Source organism: Rhagoletis zephyria, unplaced genomic scaffold (genome assembly GCF_001687245.7).
Source record: "Rhagoletis zephyria isolate East Lansing unplaced genomic scaffold, Rhagoletis_zephyria_1.1 Rzeph_scaffold_00112, whole genome shotgun sequence".
NCBI lineage: Eukaryota > Metazoa > Arthropoda > Insecta > Diptera > Tephritidae > Rhagoletis > Rhagoletis zephyria.
Window position 1 is genome coordinate 285895 of NW_016157196.1, and position 21605 is coordinate 307499.

The following is a 21605-nucleotide window of genomic DNA, read 5'->3' on the forward strand; positions in this document are numbered from 1 at the left end:
TGTATGTACCTGGTATCGGTGCAACATGCTCAAGTAATTCATTTTTTCTGCTTTACTTCCATTGCGATGGCATTTTTATACCCGAGCGCACTTGTGCACAAGGGTATATTAATTTTGTTCACATAACGGTTGTTTGTAACAGCCAAAACGAATCGAGATAGATATAGACAAATGTATACATAAATGATCAGGATGAAAAAAGAAATCGATTAAGCCATGTCTNACTCGGTATGGTTATTGTACTTGCCACGTGTAAGCAAAACGTTGAAAATTATTGAAATCGGACTAAAATAACGGCCGATTCTCATATAACGGTAAATTTAAGAAATGCTTGAAACTTCAATATTTCCAAATTGAAGGACGCTAATTTACTCAAAATTGATACACCTCGGCTTACCATCTAACGGAAGGTTTCGGAAGGGTGAAAAAACATATATTTAATACTTGCGCCGGGTATTTAATGTTCGGCTCCGCCCGAACTTAGACTTTCTTACTTGTTTTTTTTGTTGTCTTCCTTTACCAGCAAACACTTCAGGCGCACTTCAACGCAGGAAACATGTGATTCAAGTGGCGCAAGGATAATTTAAAAGGACACGCATTCCGGTATGGTAAGTATGAGCGCATTTACTGGTCTCTACCGCATTCCAAAACGCTGACTGGCTATACAAAGCGAAAATGTGGTAGACATATTTTTGATAGCAAAGCAAAAACAATCAAATGCGCATAGAATGGTGAAGAAGAAAAAAAAAACGATGACAACACATCCGCCAGCGAAGGACATACAACGACGGGGGAAACGGCAAAGGTATTTTTAAAAAGCATGTAAATTTCTGATAGCAAACGCAACACAGACCAGCGTACGTAAATATGTAGTTGCCTCTCAGTTGATAGCACACAAGCAGTCAGGCAGGCGGGCAGGCAGGCGGGTCGGCCCGGATCGGATCGGGTCAGCCAGAAGCGTTACTCTCACCGAAAAATATGAAATGAAATTCGATACATTTCATAAATCTACGCCTTGCTTGTTGTTAAGTGCTTCCAGTAATACGAGTAAGTAGACGCTTCTTTGCAAATAAGATCCTGTCTTTGCCTACACAACAGCTGGAAAAGACAGCAAAGGACATCGCATCGGCACGGTAATGAAGTGGAAAAAAGAGCAATCACTGTGTGAACATGCATAGGTACCTGCTTGCTGACTGGCTGACAAAGTCAATTTTGTTGTTGCCGTTCGTCCTGCATGCAGCAGAAAGTGCCGAAAATTCCTTGGAATGAGCACAAGTGCACCAGCATGCATGCCTGCAATTGGAGTGGCCACTTCGTCATCGAAGTGTTCCGACGTCTGAAGATACGCACTTGAATTACTTATTGGCAGAAGTGTTTTTTCTTTGAAGAAAAATGACTTGCGATCAGATTGCATTAATTGAAAATAGCCGAAATGTATGTATACGGTTTGGGTAGGTAGTTGCTGTCGCGTCACACAAATAGCTGGTATCAGCTGCTAGTAAAAAGGATACTTAAGGATTATTCTTTTGACCCTTGATAATGTTTTTAATGCACAACTTTGTGGTTTCCAATGTTGTTTCTGACTAACGCGCCGACTCGACATTATCGAGTACTTATTTTGATTTGCATTTTGTCTTAGATATGGTGCCGGGAAACGATATTTTCTAAATTCCATCCAGCTTAGCAACAAAAAATATTTCGGAGGTACGAAATTATTCTAACCTGCCTGTGGTTACAATTTCGGGGCTTTTGGAATGTTTCCACCGCATCGTCCTTGATAAAAGCTACGGAAATATGGGTCCAAAATTATATAAAATCGTACCGCATGGGCTTCTAATTAATAGTCACTCTGCTCTGCGACCCAAATCTGCATGATTCGAAAGTAGTTCGTTGAAATTTTGGGTGCTATCTGTGGCCATACTGACTACGTCTGTGCACGCAAGGACTAACGAGGATTTCAACTCAAGCTAAAATACGGACTTGAAAAATGCAGGCTGGGTATTTCTTAAGATTGGGCGATTCCTATTACTGTACTTGCTTAGGTTTATATTTATATTTAAGCCAGCGATGTTAATTTCCGCCAGAAAGATTATCTGGTAGTTTCCCACCGGAGCTGAAAAAAACCTACCTTCGGTATGCCAGTGTACGACCTCAGCTTGGCGATGTCTCTCATAGTGGAATGGAGGTACGACAGGTAAATTTTTTCCATACCAACATAGGTATGTACAAATCGTTTCTTTATCAAGTATTATCGTTTGGGGATTCACAAGACGTCTTAAGCGTTGTAATGCCTTGAAATCATAAAAGAACTTCTTGTAAAATAACAATTAAAATGGCTTTAGGGATTTCAGAGGTCATATTAAGAGCTAATTATATATTTTATATCCGTTTAAAAACGGTTTAGTGCAGTTACAAATCCCTTTAAAATCTTTTAACCGTTTTTTTTTTTATATCGAAACATTTTAGGATGTTAAAACATTACGACGCTTAAGCTGTCCTGCAAGTCCCCTAATTATGTCGAGCCAATTTTCCACCACTGAAACGTCCCCGAGGTAGCTGACTGATAATTGTTTTACTTCTCAATAGTCCCTTCGCAATGCTCTTTCATCGCGGTTCGGAGGTTTCCCTTAAACCAGAGTGTAAAGAGGACCATGAAAATTGGACGATGTTTACAGTCAGGGCGAATAAACTGTATTTATACGGCGTTTCACTGACACCGAATTACCTAAGTAAGTAACGGTGACCTTACCCTGCCATTGGCCGGACTGACTTTTTCCTCTTTTCGCTTGCTATTTTACTGCATCAGACCAGCTCGGCGCGGTTTCTTCTGGAAAGAGCAGCTTCTGCTATCCAGTAAAGAGATTTTGGCACCAGATGACGGAGTCACTACTGTGGGCAACAGGACTTCACCGTTTGGGAAACCATGTCAAAGGGCTTCCAAAATCTGATACATCTATGTTCGGAAAATCACTACCGGCGGGATCTAGCTATACTCGGAAAGAAAGAGCTCTATAAGACGAATGGGATTGCCTATCCAAAAGGAGACCGAAGATAAAATTCGCTTTCAGCAGCGGTGGATGAGAACCCATCGTACCAGGCCACCGAGAAGAAGGATGGAATCGAATGAGACTGAAAGGGTTTCCAAAAAGGGCAAGTTTTATGTTAACCAATTAACGCGGCTACAGCGAAGTGGAGAGAGATAATCTGCAGGTAACCATTGTAGATGCCACTTCTAGCTAAGTAAAGGTTGTGTAAGGCACAGTTGCATCAACTGGTCCTCGACCAGGTCATGGACATGTGCGAATAGCAATTTTCCAAATCCTTCCAGGTGAAGAGCTTCGCAAACATTGGTGATGCTTGCGAGAGCATCAGGCTCAAGCTTATGCCTGTTAGTGAAATCGCCAGAAGTTCGAGAGCTGGGACTTTTTCAACTCACTCCAAATGGAAAAGTCTTTTCGACTACCAGATTCGGTCAGTATTGTCCAAGCGAAGGTCTTTGCCTACATAGAAGCGTGTAAAATGGTTTTAATTTCAGAATGAACCGTGGCAGTTTACTTGCATAGCCAGACGGTAAATAAGACAGTGCATACTTTACCCCTTTAGCAAATAGGCATATGAGCAACATTCAGGGCAACGAAATGACCGATGAGCTATTCAGCAACGTGTCGGCTCTTAATATCTCAGTGTCACTTGAGGTTCTTATGCCTCTTGAGCTATATCTAAGACCATATATTTCAGCACTAGAAAACTGTGGCTACCTAGAGCTGGAAAGAACTACAATTTGCCATAGTTTTGTAAGAGTCTTCGGCCCACCTAATGCGCAAAATGTACTTCAGTTTTCATCAAATTGAACAGGAAGGGTTTGTCTCGACTAAGTGTCAGTTTCACAGGATACTGTTCACTGGGCTCTTGGTCCTGGACACACATGCTGAAAGAATAGTATTAGAGTATAACACCTTTTGTCATATGTCAAAAATCTTCAGATGCAGAAGAAATGGTGAAACTTCTCCTGTGGAACTGCCCACCAGTAGGATTAGATTTCTGGCCAAACATTTATTTAGCGGATAATAAAATTAAGAGATACTAACCCCCTGAAATATCTTAGATTTTTAAACTCCGCGGACTAGATTTAAAAGAAATAGCAATCCGAAGAAAAAGTACTTTGCATACTTTTAGGCAAACTGTTTATAATGCTTAGATATTTTGCTTTTTGTAGACTTTTACGTTAATCGCATACAAATTTTTCTGAGAATACCCTTAATAAAATTTGATCAAGAATAATTTTCTGGAATTATTTAACCCTCTAGCGGCCACTGAATTGCACTTTTTTCAAAGATCTCAAAATGAGTGGTCAAAACGACCTCCTGTAAAGAAAATGGTGCAATGAAATGTTCTACGAAAATGTTCCCCGGAAAATTTTACCTAATACCGCGCGTAAAACAGTAACTGTCGCACTTAGTTTTCTGAATAATAATATCGTTAGCTTTATTTCGAATAACACAGTGCAACAAATTTCAAACATTTTGAGTTGATGCGAATCGGACCAACAGCATTTGATTGAGCTTGTCAAATAATGAAAATTCGCCAAAGGGTTACCATTTCTTTTTTATCTCAATTTGTAACTTCGTGTTTTCATGTGTAATTTAAAAAAAAAATAAAATAAAATAATAAAAACACATTTGCCAAATTTGGTAAGTTAAATTACAAACTTGTTTATTTTGAACCCTAACTTCACGACATTAAATCGGTGTAAAAAGGGAATGGGAACCAACCTAGACCTCTTTTAATGAATACAATTGGTCCCATTCCCATCAGTTTTTGAGTGTTGCACTGTCGACTTCGTTTGATATTTCGTCCTCGTATTTTTGTTAAATCCTTTTGAAATTATCCAAGATCATGCTACATATTTATGTTCCCTAGTATGCTTGGCATACAGCCTCAAACTTTATAATCCGATAGGTTTAAGTTTAAAGAATCTTGGAGCCATCTACTACTTGAATAAAACCTGGGAATTTTTTTTCTTTTCACCAACTTTTCTAATTTATCAATGTGCCCGCCAGGAAGGAATCCTGTTTGAAACAGAATGTTCCATTTTCAAACATTTGCAAAGCATTAGAATCTTATGGCCTATAAAGTTTTAAAAAACTGTTGTAATATTCTAATAAAAAGTTCCAAGCTTGTTGACTGACACCGGTAAGCCTAGTCTCTACATATTCTCATAAGCTTTCCTTCGTAAAATCCTTTTCTGGCGAAGTTTAGAGGAGTACGTTTGGCTACCTGTTCTATGGTTATGTGTAAACCTTCCAAATCCATTGTTCCTGTGCACAGGCTGTGATATAAACACATACAAGCTACTGAAGCTTTATTGATGGCATGGCTTTAAAGTGACTATATTAGATCCCGAGACTCTAACTACCGCCATATAGGTTGCGCCATCTTGGCATAGTTACATATATCAATCTTCGTATCTTCAAACTGCATCCGTTAGAATAAAATGGTACAAATTTTTTATTTGTTAACCTTTTCCAATTAAGAACAATTCGAGAAGAAAAATAGTTCAGTTATTTAAATAGTAAATTTTCCCCTCCTGAACTATATCATTCATATACACTATGCTTTATGATTTGGCGCATTTTTTGTCACGCATTGTTGTCTATTAAATGTCGCGCGTTATTGTTGCGAAACGTAAAAAGTTAACGACAATTTACGAAAACAATAATCGAAAAGTAAACCTCTTTATTTATTTGCAAGAACTGGTTTCGATGCGGTGCTTACCGCACCAACTCCAACAACAACAACAACAACAACAACGAGACCAATAGCAATGCCACAACAGATAGTGCAACCAACATTGGCAACAACGCATAAACGTGCCGAGCAAAACAAACCACTCAAGTCAGCCGACCGACCGACTTCTCATAGCCAGCTTTAACGAAATTGTAAATGCAAGGGAAGGCATAGAGAAATAACGACACAGCAGTTGCTATTGAGCCAATAACTCGGTGCAAAGGTGGCGTTGCTGCTGCAGGTGAGGGGGCGGCCGTGTTGCAAGTGCTCATATATGACATTACACGCACAACAACATGCTACAGGTGGCTCGTTGCAATGTGCAACTTACAGAAGTTGGTTGCAATAAAGCCAAGTTAATATAGCTAAGTGTAGGTATGTGTACGTACAAATGTCCAACTAAATATATGACTGGGCCAAAAAGACTAATTAAAGTGTAGGTATGAGGCAGGTGAGCAAATGTATTTACTATGCACGTACGTACATACATACGTCTGCGTCTGTCTGCCAGCCAGTGTGTTTTGGCAAAGTGATCGTATTGCATGCTGCAGCGGTGGCGTGGCAGGTGAACCGTGAGATGCAAGCAGAGTGACAACAAAAAAAAATGCATTTACGTAGTACAAACACATGTAGGCATGTAAGTATGTATGTATGTATGCGTATGTATGCAACAACAATGGAGGTTTAACAACTTTGCAGGGCAGCAGCTGCTGTTATTGTTTCTTGTTGTTGTTGCTGTTGCTTCGCTTGGTTCTGCAAAAATTATGAAGAGTGCAAACGATCGTCTAGCAGCTGAACTGATTCTGCAACCGCTGTGGCAGAAACTGGCAGCTCTCTCGACCTTAATGAGCAAAATAAATAGCGTACTTTGTAAAGTGGAACTGCGTACATTAGACTAGTTCAAGAAAAATCTACTACCTACCTTTTTTCCAAAAAAAAACCGGTGAAATTTTTTCGACTGTTTAAATTTTAAAATTTCATAAATCGTTTTCGGAATTAACAATAAATATTTGTGAAGAAAATTGAAGGCTATAAACAAAGTCTCTTATAATTTCTCCATAAATTCACTTTTCCAAAAGAGCTGTGTTTTTGACAGGCGTCTTGATCTACTGTCCCTAAAATATTTCGCAGGGGATTTTGAAAAAAAAAATAGACGATTTTCTTGAACCACTCTAATGTGTATGCATATGTGTTCATTTTATGTATGCTGGTGACGGCTTTGCGCCTTAGCTTTTGCTGATTTTGCGGCTACAAGTAGGTGGCTTTCTCTGTTTTTTTACTCTGCTCTTCTCAGCTGGCAGATCCCAGCATAAGGTAGGCCAACAGACATTGTAAGTAAGTGAAATCTGTGACGCCACTACATACAAATATACACATCTAGAATTACTATTTGCTTGTCTGCACAACGGTTGGTGAATGTTATCCCAGTTACACCCAGTTGATGTGCTTTTTGCCAACTTCTTACTTTTATTTTAATTTCTTTTTATTTACTTTTGCTGACTCATTTACTCGGTTAAGTAAGTATGGACGCTCTGAACTCTTAACGAGGCTAATAAAACAGCAGCAAGCAACAACAAATCATATTTATATCAAATAGAAAAGTAAACAGTGTTATCGCGCTTTTTATGAGAAGGCGCTTGATAAGCGCCAGGTAAGCGGTAAGAACCAGGTGAAGTTTACTTAAGTGCTTACATACTATAGTACATACATACGTACATTGATGCCAAGTACTTTCATTCTTTACATAAGTACTGACTACTTACTAGGTAAGTAGTTGTGTTAGAGGCAGGGGCAAAATATCGGGCTTAGACTGAAAAGTAAAAAATCCGGGCCATAAGTTGTAGTCAAGTTCCACGAGATTTTACTACAGTTCATCAGTGGGATGAGGTTTATACTTTTCGGTCAAAAATCTATTTTAGATGCAATGTTAAATACTAGCTGTACCCAGCGTGCGTTGCGTCTGTTTGCAATATTCTAATCAGTTTTTCACAAGCATAAATAATAGAGAAAAAAATGTTTTATTTAGTAGCGAACATACATTGAGTATTCCCCAGATAAGTGCATTTGCTTAAAATATGACGCAATTAAACCTGAAACTCAATAAAACAGAGAGAGATTTGAAAAATACTGTTTTCCCACTCGCATTATGGAGAACCATCGAAAAACTGGTTAAAAAATTGCATACATATTTAGGTACGGTGACCATATTTATGAGAGCCGAATACAGGACAAAAAATAATTTTGCAAATTTTTTCCGCAACAGCTTACAGATCTTAAAGCCTTCTTCAATGATCCTATATGTATAAGCCCTGAAATAGTATCTTGTAGTAACATACAAATTTGTAGGATAGTTTACCGAGATTTTTAACCCGTAAGTCGCTAAGGCTTTCCATTTTTGGCAATTTTTTATTTATTTTTTTTTTTTGTTGACAGTATTGCGCATTTTTTTCATACAAATTAAGGATGTTCGACCATTTTCTTGAAAGAGAAGCAAATGAGCAACACTTTCCACTCGCACTTTATTATACTCAATTTCAATTAGTTACAAAACTGCAAACCAAATTTTCTCTAAAGATTCTAATTAAAAAGTTTAAAATTTTGGTGAAACATTGTAGAATTAATTTTTATAGTTTTTTTGCACAAAGTTGGAAATTTGGTATTATATGGTTGTTGTTGGGAAAAGAGCTTTACTTTCATAAAATAAATAATAAACATTAAATAAACTAAGGAAAAATAGCCAAAACTTACTAAAATGTCGAGTCCTAATTTCTATTTTGGTCACTGTATGTATTCCTCCATTCGAGTCACAGGCATTCAGATTAGAAAATCCAGTTTCTGTTTATGGAGAAAATGGCGATCATATACCAACATCACTTAAAACTCCTTCATAGGCATGCCATTTTAATGAGTTGTTAAGGCGTCGAAATACCGAATACAGGACAAATACAGGACATTAAAAGAAATACAGAACATTTGGCGTATAATACAGGACGTATGGTCACCGTATAGATACAAAGGTATTTTGAAACGCAGCAACGGGCGCCGGGTACAGCTAGTTTCGTATGTGTTGGACAATTTTATCTAGGCCCCTATCTTGACCTCTATCTCGCAAACTATAGAGAGCAACAAAGAAACAGAAAACACTCGTAAAATTCGAAAACCTTTAATTTGATACCTCTTTTGTAGTATCTATTCGAAAATCTTTGAACTTATTAGAAAGATTTGAACTATTGGTCCACGTATTGAACTATTTCTCGGGAACTACGGGAAGCAACCGAAATTCAGAAAACGCGGGTAAAATATTTTTCGGGGCCTTTAGTTTGATACCTGTTGTATGTTGTACATACTCGAAATATTTTGTAAATATTACAAAAATTTTGACGAATGTTTCACATTTTGACCTATATCTCGGAAACTGTATAAAGCATGGAAATAAGCAGAAATTACGGCGTAAATATTTTTGAAGACTGTTTATTTGATGCCCATTTTTATTCATTGGAAAGTTAGGATCTTGGTCCATATTTTGACCAATACGAACTGCTTGAAATTTCTTAAATTACCTTCTTGTTGTGGGTCTGTGCTATGAATGCAATGTTTTCGTGAAACTTCAAGTTTCCACGACTTTTCACGTGGGCTGGGCGTGGATGCTGATCCTTTCGACATTTGCTCAACCATGAGTTAAGGTCCTGTGCAGACTGCCGTGAATTTGTTTGGCTGTAGGTATTACAGATCTTTCTTGCAAACCTTTACGATCCTGTACAGCTCCAGCTCTGCTTACATTTCGAGTGGTAAATTTCTGTATTCTGGTTCCATATTACTCAATGTTCTACACACACAAAGACATTCTCTAATCGATCTGAGAAATTTTTCACCTCCGTTTTCGCGGGTGTATGGAATTTCATGTACCTTACCACCTCCTTAATTGCTGACTTATCCACCTAAAAGATGCTCGCAAGCTCGGGTAGGAGAAAGTATAGCTCCAAATTGAGTTTTTCAATGGAAAATGTCTGCAATTACCCCGCAATTAATTTTTGTTCTATGTATAAAGGTTACCTTGTCCTTTTAGCACCGCGTCACTCCTCGAATCCAGTCATTGCGACTAGGGAATTCTATGCGAAGCAAATAGGGCTTTATCTCCGTTTCTACTAACCTCCGAATTATTATCATAGGTTTGGGATGGAAATGGATCTAAGCAGGTATACCAGAGGCACAACTTTCAACAAGAGAAAATTCTCCTTCGATGTTTTCTGACGAGAAGTACATACATATATCGGAATTACGCTTGACGGAATATTAACGTGGGACCCAATACTGCGAAGCCGGTTGTTGATAGGTATTTAATGGGATTTGCAAAAAAAAAATCGATTATAAAATCATGAATACCCTACCCCCTGGCAGTCAGAGAAGTTGGTAAAAATAGGTTAGGATTAGGTGAGAAGATAGATCTACTAGCAGCTTACAGTAGAGGTTGGGCTCGAGGTGAAAGCCATTAAGCCAAAATATCGTCTGGCAAATCGGAAAGAGCCTACGCGTACATAACTGTTGGCGGTTTAACCTTTGAAGCTGTGAATGTTTCGTATAATTTCATAGAATTCAGAGAGAATCACAGAGTGGTACTTTGGACTCGAAAGGAAATTGAAAATCAGAAACCTTTTAGGGCTTACAAAAATCACGTTTTACAAATATTTTGACATACTCGTCGTTTTCGGCGCTGTAAAATGGACGATGTCGAACAAAGATGAAGAGCCATTCGGAAAAGGTATTCTACGAAAGATCCATAGTACTCTTTACCTACGCGATGAGTTCCAAAGAATACTAATTGGTAAACTGTAATACCGATAACGCTACCGATGATGTCCAATCTCATACGTACGGATAATGCTGCTCCGATGATAATGATAATAGCCTTGAACTTAAAACCTGTAGGTGAACAAGGAAAGTAAAGTAGCAAATGAGAGAACCAATAAAAGAAAGTCCAAGCCACAGTTGATGTGAATAAACCGACAAACGTTTGTACATAGACATTCCCGGAAAATATGTCGTCATAAATAAGACTAGGCTTGAGTTTAACTATGGGTAGTATATAATGCGGTGAAGCTTTAAGTTCATTCCTGCTGAGACTGCCATCTGCATTCACATATGAGATCCCACCTAGCTAAGTAGCATTATTTAACATAGGATCGGAAACTTAATAGAACCCGAGAAAAAGTGAATTTCAGATGAAATCCGGGCGTTTCCACCGCAGTTGGGGCAACATATCTGAAACGGCCTGATTTATGTGTGGTCAAGGGTTGTCTTTTCAGCCAAAACTTTTTGGAACAATTTTATTCTATTTCAATAACAGCATTGATATATATATATTGAGTCTTTGCGTCTATCTCCATAAGCTTATACTGTTCTCACGAACGAAAAATGACACTGAAGATAGCACAACGGAAAAAACCGGTTTGTCTCCAAACCAAATTTGACAAGGGATGACGGAAAATCGTTCCACAATACATCATACTCCTACCCTGTCGGAAACACAAACAACCAAAAAGAACTTGTACTGTTTATTGATTAGGTTCTATAACTAAATACATACATTCATACATAAATATCTGTATGCTTTCCAAACTCGTTTGGAAACTGGCTTAACTAGAGAACAGAATATTAATTCCAAGTGGCGATCTATGAATGAACAAATAACAAGTTTCCAGCAGGAATCCAAAGACATTATGAATTGCTTTACACATTCCTTCGTATATTTGTATCTATGTATGTACCAGAAAATTCCTTCATTCCTAATGCGTACGAATGCCAATGCAGCTGAAAAACTCGACAGTTTTGAATGAGTGCACACCTTCAAAGCCAAAAGCAAAAATCAACAAGCCGGCGAATGTCCACAAAATAAAATACAAACAACAAATACGAGTAAAAAAGGTAAACGTGGAAACATAGACAGCGACCTCTGGTTATCCTGCACAATGGAAAAAAGCAAATATACAAGAGAAACTTCACTAACCATGTACCTGTACGAGGCACTGTACCCACAAAATCCCGAGTTTGTACAACGAACAGGTAAATCATACCTGCGGAAAGAATAAGCGGACGTTTGTAAATACACAAATACAACTATGTACATACATAAATACCGACTTTTAAAAGTGGTGGTGGTGCATTATTTGTGTGGATGTGATGTTGCTGCCCTGTGGGAAAATCTCTAGTTCTGAACTGGTGCGCTTCTAGAACATTTAGACCCAGTAGTGGTTCGCAATAAATCTCCTTTTCATGTAACTGGCGAGTTTAACATGACCATGTCCTAGGAAGTGTCAATTGCCTCCCGCTGCATCCCTTGTTCTATAGTTCCGAACTGGTTCTAGTTTCGACAGATAAGATCTCGTTCCTTCTGCATCCCTCTTTCTATAATTCCGAACCAGTTCTAAATTCGTCACCTTAGATATAGACTTCTAATGAAAAAGGTGATATAAAATTTGTTTTTTTTTTTAAGTATCACATTTCACTAATTTTGAACTGGCGGTGATCTAGTTACTATCGGACTGGTTAAATTTTGGCAATAAATATCTAGTACGGAACAAGAAATTTGATTCACTAGTCCGCGGCTTCCCTGCAGGGTAATGGTGGTTTGCATTATTTTCGGTTTTTGGGTTTATGAATGTACATATGTACATACGTATGTATGTATGTCGTTGTGATCCTCCCTCTACTGCTGTCACAGGTGAGGCACACCATGTGAATGAAACGCGAGAAACAAAGCAAAGTAAGCCGAGCAGATTGTTTGTTAGTGGAACAGATGCAGTTCACATTTTTAGTGATCGCTGCTTTTTTTCTTCAAACGCACTCCATTTTTTTAAACTAGAGATTGCTCACACCATGATTTCGTTTCTTCTTAGATGTTGTTCTCTTTGCTCACAGCTTGAGTTTTGATGCGTTGAATTTGTTGTTGAACTGCTGATTCTAATGATGAATTTTGCTTTGTATTTTACTAGAATACAAAATCACAAAACACCGGCTGTCGATCATCTTCTATGGCTATCGAAGCATAGAAGAAACGATCGATCAGTTTATAGGAAAAGAGCGAGTTTCTTTACATTCTTTCCCCGCAGGTATTTGCGCTTCAAAAAGGTGAGACGTACATTTAATAATTTGGTTGTTTGGGTTTCCAGCAATCCTTGATGATGCTGAGAGATACGGAAGCGATTAGGGAAATCATGTAATCGCAATGGAAACAGAGCTGCGCAACAGTGTGGGTAGTGAAGAGATCATCCAGCAGCAGTGATGCAATTCGATTTAGAGTTGCATGATTGCTTTTACGGATGCGGTTGCATTTCGAGAATAACTATGAAGAAAGTTGCATAACTATCAGCTAATGAGTTTTACAATTACTAGTAAATGTGTATTTTTTAATGAGAATTCTGAGATAATAATCTTTAATTGAAGTGCGTGCGTGTGTGAAATTTTACTGGTAAGGATGCTGTTTTTGGGGAGTAGAGAAAATTGTGGGAATGCAAGTTGCATAATTTTTGGTAAAATTTTAAGGTATTCTTTAGCTTCCTCTTCACTTTATTTTACTCATATGAGATTCAACGAATTTGGGATTAATTTTAATGATCCCTATACATATTCAAGTTTTTTTTTTTTAAAATAGTTTTTAGGATAAAACAGCTTTCTTTCGACCGAACATGACAAACTGTTCGATATTAGAGCATTTATCTATGTTTGTTCTATAATTTAAAGCTATTTCATGTAGTTTGGCTTTGTAGAATGTCGACGGAAGACGGCGACTAGCAACGAATGCGCCCTGACGACTACAAAACTAGCGACAATCCATTTTACTATCCGAACGAAGGAGATCAAGCTGAACTTAGGCATAATCTCCTTCACCGCGCACACAACTACAAACGTCCACAAATTATATAGCCGAGATCGCACAACAAAGTAGACTATTAGTCGGTTGGTTCTAAACTATGATGCGCCTGGGTGGTTTGCTGGAGACTAATAGAAAGAAGTAGATGAATCTTCATAACAGCCAGAAGCCCACACTTAAGACTGCACTGTATGCCTTCTGATGACGCTTGAGCATCACTTATAAAGCAAGGCCCAAATGCTGTCAGTTAAAAAGCTGAGCATATAGTTCATATTGAATTCATCCACAGATATCACCCCTACAGAACTCAAAGACTAGTTTCATCCATTCGTATGTCATGCGCTGAACCAGACCGAATGGTGGTGTATCACTCTTGCCCAATTTCTGAGAAATCGAGTGACTAATGTTTAAGAGATCAGGGAGATAGCATCAACTATGATGAAAATTGTGTACATTGCCTGTTGCCTCACTCTTTCCACAAGAAATAATGGAACGGGCATATATTTCTGTTGCAAACATGGGTTGCCTTGTGCTCTTTTTTCACAAAAAAAACTTTAGAAACCCGTAAGAGAAATCGTAGCAATTTTCTTAAGAACTGCGTACTTAATGCCTTAAGTAAATTTGACACAAGAAAATTTCTTAGCCAATTCTTATACGTCATTTTATATGGAGTTTTTACTTTTCTTTAGAGCTGCATACTAGCCTGTAGCTGAACTAGACAGAAAAAACTTATATAAACCATTCTTAACTGCGGTTTCATAGACTGAATTCGAATCTTTCCTATCGCTTAAGTACCACACCGAAAGAGGAAGCACTGAAGAACATCTTCCTTGCGGCTGGCCAGCGTTCTGCAGGGACAAAAGGAGGCTTCTGAGCAAGCCTTACTTTACAGGTCTTACAGAACTAAGACACATAAGGATCAGTACCGGCTGTGAAGATAATGACAGCTGCAGAGGTTATGCTAGTGATCAATCATAAAGAAAAAAGTGTAAGTACCACGAAAGATTACTAACGTCACATTTCTAGAAAAAAAAGTAGGGGAAATTTCGGGCAAAATAAGTGCCCTCTCACAAGAGTCCTGCTTAGATGGCTGTCTTACACAAATGTTGCTTGGAAACATTAACATAGCTGATCTTTAGACCAGGTTTATTCACAAATTGAAAATAGAGCTTCGAGGAAAGCATTCGCTCTAAGAAAAGCCCTGTTCAAAATTTTAATAAAGGCCATCATAGCTCACTGAGCGCTCTCTGAGTACATATTTGTTTCACACGTATACAAAAGCAATGCTTTGAGTTCACACAGTCTCGCACAGTGAATCGTTTGAATGCGATAGTATACCGACCACTGTCGTAAACGATGAGAATAAGCAATTCGCATGAGAATAGTAATTCTCACTCGTCCTTAATTTAATCGTGGAATAATTACTAATTAGACGGTGAGCATGAGAGTGAATTATTATTCCCATGGGAATTTTACTCATCGTTTACGAAAAGTTGTGCCTTTTTTCATCGAATGTTTTTTTTTTTAACTTGTGATTTTAATGTTGACGTAACTTTCAAATTTGATTAACTTTTTTCGGCAGTTATCTATAGAAATTTGCAAAAACATCGATTTAGATAAATACTGAGTTAAGGTTTTTCCATATTGAGGTACTATTTGCATATGTATTTAGGTTCTGGCACATATTGTGCTATTATTCACATACCTAATGATCTAATCACTTACCTTTCATATCGCCATGATCCACATAGCCAGCAGTGATGGACGCCTCGTTGCTTTGCACAGCAATTAACAGAAATAATCCCAGTGTTAACCACATCATCACATGCGAGTGATGATGATGATGTTGTTGGTGTAGACTGTTTAACGCCATTTCGAGCGTTGAATGTGTAAATAAAAATTAATTTCCTTTTAATTTTCGATGCAAGAAAATGATATGCGAAAGTGTAGAATGTCACACTTGTCGCTCTGTGCTTATTTTATTCGATTACGCACTTCTTTTTCCACACAAAACACAATAAATGAGTTTTTTTAGGAGCACAACTTTCTGCTTACGGCTTAAAATTTGCAAAAAAGCGATACAACTTCTAATTTTTATGCACAAAATTTTTTTTTTGAATTTAAATTGTAAATAGTTGAGCTTCAATTCGTTATTGTAAATAGTTGTTTTACTGTTTTTATTAAATATATATGCATGTACATATATATAATTGTATTTGCTGCATTTATCGATAGCCAGCTCAGTGCCTAGTTCGATTACTTGCCTTGCGTGGCTCGATCAAGCGTAACACGGCGACAGCGACAGCGATGACGACCGCGAATACCGCCTGGCCTAATAACAGTGTTTGTTGTTAATTCAAAATTTTTTTTAGTTTTTTTTTACTTTTTGCTTGCGCTATGCAATACAGCAGAACGTGTGATTTGCATTGGGCAACTATATAACTACATATATACTTGCTTAGGCGCGGGTGACCGAGACGCGTACGCGATTTTTGTTATTTGACGACGCGAATGAAAATAAAACCAACAACGGCGGCGACAGAGGCGACAACGACAGCGACGTTAATGTGGCGGCGATAAAGCCAAGATCAGCATATTGCCACATGTTGCAACACACGTGCATACATACATACATGCATATGTATGTGATTGCATAAAAGTGTGTGTGTGTGTGTGTAAGTGTAATGCAAACAGCTTTAATTGTGTGTAAGTGTGCTGAAATTGCAAGTTCGACACTTTTTTGTTTAAATTCGTGTATGTATTTATTTATATAAAAGTTTTATTTTACACTTTTTGTTTAGGTTCACACTTCAAACTGATTCTGTTTTCTTGCATTTATTTATTTTTTTTTTACAATTTTACGGCTTCAATGGTCCCTAAATTGTATATTAGAAGTCGGAAATGCCGACACTTGAGCGTGCGCTCTGGTCTACAAGCTATTGGTAGCTACTGTACTGCACTACACTGTATCTGTAGCGCAGGCTCTCCTTGCTTATTGCTTGCTGCCAAGGTGTGACACGATCCCAATTAGCATATGTACATATATCGTGCGATCGATCGATAGTTTATCGTACAGTCTTGTTGTTGTAATCTTTGTTTTGTATATTGTTGCTGTTGAATTGTGAATGAATCTGTCTGTGGACCCGTTGTTGTGTCTTTTCTTAGCTAATGGAGCAAATCAGTTCGGCGTATAAAACCAGTTACTGTCTGGGTCGCAGAAGAAGAAATTAATGCATTTCCATAGGGAAAAAATATATGCTTCCAATGCTAAAAATAAATTAAGTTCGCCAAGTTCACTTCATTTTATGAATTTTCAGCAATCGTTCAGCAGCAGTTCCTTACTACCCGAAAACCTGTTGGCCGTTCAAAGGAACTCAAATTTCCGTTTCCGTCCGGCGGTATGATGACTTTTAGCTAACATACAAACAAATGTACATACATATGTATTCACTTATGTCGTTATGTACTTTATAAGTGCGCTTAAGTTTACCCGTTCACTGGCGCGCAGAGTTCGGTATTGAGGGTGCGCTTTTGCTTCGTTACACTTGTTGAGCACACTTAATTTTTTTAATTCATTACACTTTTATTATTATTTTTTCCCGGTATAAAATATAAAACAATGCCTTTTGTTTGTTGCTATTGGCGACAACTAGAAAGAACGTTGAGCGTTATGGCCTCACTCTCCTATAGGTATACACTTTACTCTACTTATTACGGCAACACAACTTTTTATCTGTTTATCAGCACATGTATGTTTTTCTTTGAGTTGATAATTAATTTTTATAACACCAAGTATGACTGCAAATTTATTATTAAATGCTGAGTATTACTTTTCGATTATACGATTTATTTACTTGCATACATATGTATGTATCTACATTTCCAATTACACCTTTTAGTAATCAGCGAAGGCAGTATTGTATTTATTTTTAACTTTTTTCTGATTATTATTTTTTTTTTGCTTGCAAATATTCAGTGATTTTCGAAACGCAACACAAGAAAGACACACACCTGTTCCGCCTGCAGTGACAAAATATGCCGCTGGCAGCAAATAGTACGGCTAATAAGGGCCCTCTCGCTAGTTAGTGGCTCTTACAAACTGCAGTCAGCCCGATCAGTTTCCCTTAACTGCCTTTGATTTCCGTTTTTATTTTCATCACTTTCAACTAATACGGATGCACACTTTTGTTTATTTTCCCGTTTTTTTTTTGTTTGTTTCTTCTTCCGATTTCGTTTTAACAAATTCGTATTGCACTTTGCAATTATGTATTGTAGATATCACTTAGCCACGAAATTTGGCTAAAAGGAGTCGCACAAAACCCAATTAAATTGGTTAATTAACGCGTAACAACGACAACGACGGCGCACGCAATCAGCGCAACCAACTAACGTCCAAGAGTAGCAAACAACAAATGAGAGGCCAATGCGCATCGCCTACAAAAAAGAGCGGCTCTGCTGCGCAAAGGTGAAAAATGAAACACACTGAAGTGTGCAGTGTTGCTTTTAGTTGGCATGGAACGCAGTGGCAGTGGAACTTAAAAGAGGAAAAGGGGAAATAATATGTACATACATATATACATGGGTAAAGCCTAGTAAAGATCGAATAAAAGCATAGACAGACGGCAACGTTGAGCCGAATTAACGGCGCCGTTGATTCGATCAAACTTGTACCCTGACAGACGGCAGTATTGCGGATTAGGAGTTGGCTTGAATCCTATGGCTAGCAAATTTTTTTTTACATTTTTATTTTGGTCTTTTAATTAGTACTTTTATTGTTTTTTATGTTTATGTGTTATAGTTTTTGTGGCCCTTTTAATTAAAACTTAAGTCTAACAAATTAGATTAACGTGAAATAATTATGTGAAATAACAAAAACAAAAATAACATCAGTTCAAATTAAATAATATTTATAATTATAAAATAAATGAAAATTAAAAAAACTGATTTTAAGAATTGCTGCTACTGAGTTGTAGTACAAACCCGCTTGCATTGTTTGATCACTTCTTTGCCTCGTTTATTTTTGGCGGTTTGGACCAGAGCACTATGGTCCCAAATCACTTTTTTTTTTGCAGAAAACCAAAAAATAAGAAGTTGCAAAAAGCATGTATATTTTCTTAATGGAAATATCCTAGGCAATTAATAGAATAGTATGAAAAAGCGAATACTGGGTTTCTACTTGCCTAGTGGAAAAAATTGTAATGACTAACAGGTCTATTCTGCGCTGGTAATAAAAATTTTGTAACCGGTAAATAAGGTTCCTGTCAATTTTTGAACCCTTTTCGGATTCTGTGTACTTTTGTAACCGGTAAATTTTTTAACCATCTCATAAGCTGGAAACAAAATTTTTCTCCGTGAAATATGCAATGCTAAACTTTCCACAATTCTTCATAGCTGAATTGCTGAATATTTTAACTGCATCACCAACGTACCTACAATCGCGGTGATAAGAACTGGTGACATTTTTTGGTAATAAAATTTTCCGGTTACAAAATCTTCGGTAACGTGCAGAAAAGACCTGATATGATTCAGAAATTTACTCTTTCTTTTGCGGTTTAGTTCTTAACAGAGCATTTATCCTTCAATTGTTGCTCCTTGTAGGTCTTCAACCCGACTTCTTTTTAGTTCTACGCCTTAACGATTCTGAGAAGTCCTCTTTACTTGTCAATTTCCTTGCAGAAAAGCAGGGTGGTCAAAAATTGCTCTGCCCGTACGCAATCTAATGACCCCGTCCTGTTCAACAACGTGAGAAAACTGTTAGTGATGCAGAATTCCTCTATAGATCCGTGTTAGTTATGCGCTCTATTTATTGCGTAAAACTTTTGCGCTTATATCGTGTATAGCTTCCGCGTGAGAAGAGAATATTCATCACTATTTGGAGCAGCTTGAGAGTAAATTGAAGCTTTAAGAGTCGGTTGCTCAAAGCCGGGTTGACACTAACCTCCGGTTAACATCGTTATCGACGTCTTCGACTCCATGCCGATGATTACTGTCAACCAGGCTTTGAGAAACCAGCCCTTGGTATAACTCCTGAAAAATCTCGGTTCATTGGGTCTTCACAGTCTTTTAGAAAACTTGCGATCTTGTTCCCAAAGCCTGAGAAATTGCGCTTATGGTAGGCGAGTTGGGTCGAACAAAAAAGGCACCACTGCCACCAAAAGCCATTAATAGGTTTGTAGAACCCTGAGATGTATTCAAAAAACCATCACTACGTGATTCGGCTGGCGTGGAAACGCCATCATCGTTTTCTAATATGAGAAATTCAGTTTGTTGAGGTGCCACGCCCCCTTCTTTTATAACTCCCATTCTATATACAATGTTGTAGCGCTCTACGATGAATACTTCCAGAAATATGTTGTGTGAAAACTTCAGTTTGTAGGCGAGGTGCCACGCCGCTTTGATATATCGAAATTATTTTTGTTCTATTATCATCCTTAGATCTTAGAATCGATACCCAAAATTTCAAAAATAACGGAACAGCTGTTCTCGAGTTTTTCGAACTGAAAAAACGGATTTCAAAATATGTATATATTGGTATAGATAACAAATTAAATAAATTGTTTTATTAAATGCATCCTATGGAAAAATGTTTATGAATGCTCTTTTAAAAAAGTGCAGGCTTTTGAGATTAATTTCAAGTATGTATTTTCCAAAAAAGTGGCAGCATTCAAACGTAAAATCTTTTTCTCTAATTTTTCAACATGAATAAACAAAAAACTAGAGCTTTTTTAAAAAATCGCTACAGATGGATCGATGCGAAGTTTAATTATCTTTTATTTAAAAAAAAAAAGAAACTTGAAATCGGTTAATATTTGGGCTCTGAAAATTGATTTGTCCACAGCAACCTTTTTTGCCCCACTGTACGACGTACCTCAATTCGGGTACGCTGATTTAGTGATAGTAATTTTTCTTGGTTAGGTAATTTTTAGATCATTAATAGGCATGTTTTATTCAACCATCACAAGCAAATAGCTAAATGTTGGTCAAATAAAACGAAATTAGCTTATTTCCTATGTTAGCCTAATTTTGACAGTTGTTTGACTGCAAATAGTGTCAAAGTAAGTTTTTGCCTCTTTCTGATTGGCTGAAGGAGAAAATTTCTGATGCGAATGGTAATGCCTCTTGTTCAATAAACAAGCCAAGATAGGTTTTCATAAGCCAATATAATTATGTTGGGTAAGTCCTCCACACAAAATAAGCTAATAGCTTAAATTTCTGGACAAATAAAACACGGCTAATATCAAATTCAAGTTTTAGGCGGGACCCATTTTTGAGCGAAAGTTTATGATTTTCGATTGCTCTGAAAATTCGTATTGAAGGATTTTTGGTGCGATGAATCCGAATTTTTTGCGATCCGACTAATATCTAGTACATCTTTCATTTAAAAAAAAAAAACACAAATGACCGAAAACGGCCAAAAATGTAAATTTTTATACCCGAGCGCACTTGTGCACAAGGGTATATTAATTTTGTTCACATAACGGTTGTTTGTAACAGCCAAAACGAATCGAGATAGATATAGACAAATGTATACATAAATGATCAGAATGAAAAGAGAAATCGATTAAGCGGTGACTGTCTGTCCGTCCGTCCGTCCGTCTGTCCGTCCGTCTGTGCACACGATAACTCGAGTAAAAATTAAGATATCTTAACGAAACTTGGTACGTGTACTTCTTTCGGGCGTAGGACGGATGGTATTGAAAATGGGCAAAATCGGACAATAACCACGCCTACCTCCCATATAACGGTAATTTTCAGAAATACGAAAACTGCCTGAAACTGAACTGAACTGAAGATAATTCACTCAAAATTGATATTTACAATAACTTTCAGACCAAAAATAAGAATATTGTAAATTTTTGGAAAATGGGCGTAGCCACGCCCACTTATGGTTACATGTGTATATCTTGGTAACCGCTGCACCAATTTCTTCCAAACTTGGCACAGTTGTTGG

At 37.5% G+C, this 21605-nt stretch overlaps 1 protein-coding gene across 1 annotated transcript in view; it reads right to left on the minus strand.

Annotated features, from left to right (window-relative positions):
- Window positions 1–18055, minus strand: part of Egfr (epidermal growth factor receptor) — a 217638-nt gene extending 199583 nt beyond the window's left edge. Inside the window, exon 1 of the mRNA XM_017634131.1 lies at window positions 15380–18055. Within this exon, the coding sequence (XP_017489620.1) occupies window positions 15380–15527 (148 nt within the window). The 5' untranslated portion in view covers window positions 15528–18055. The remainder of the gene's footprint in view (window positions 1–15379) is intronic.
- Window positions 18056–21605: the final 3550 nt, after the last annotated feature.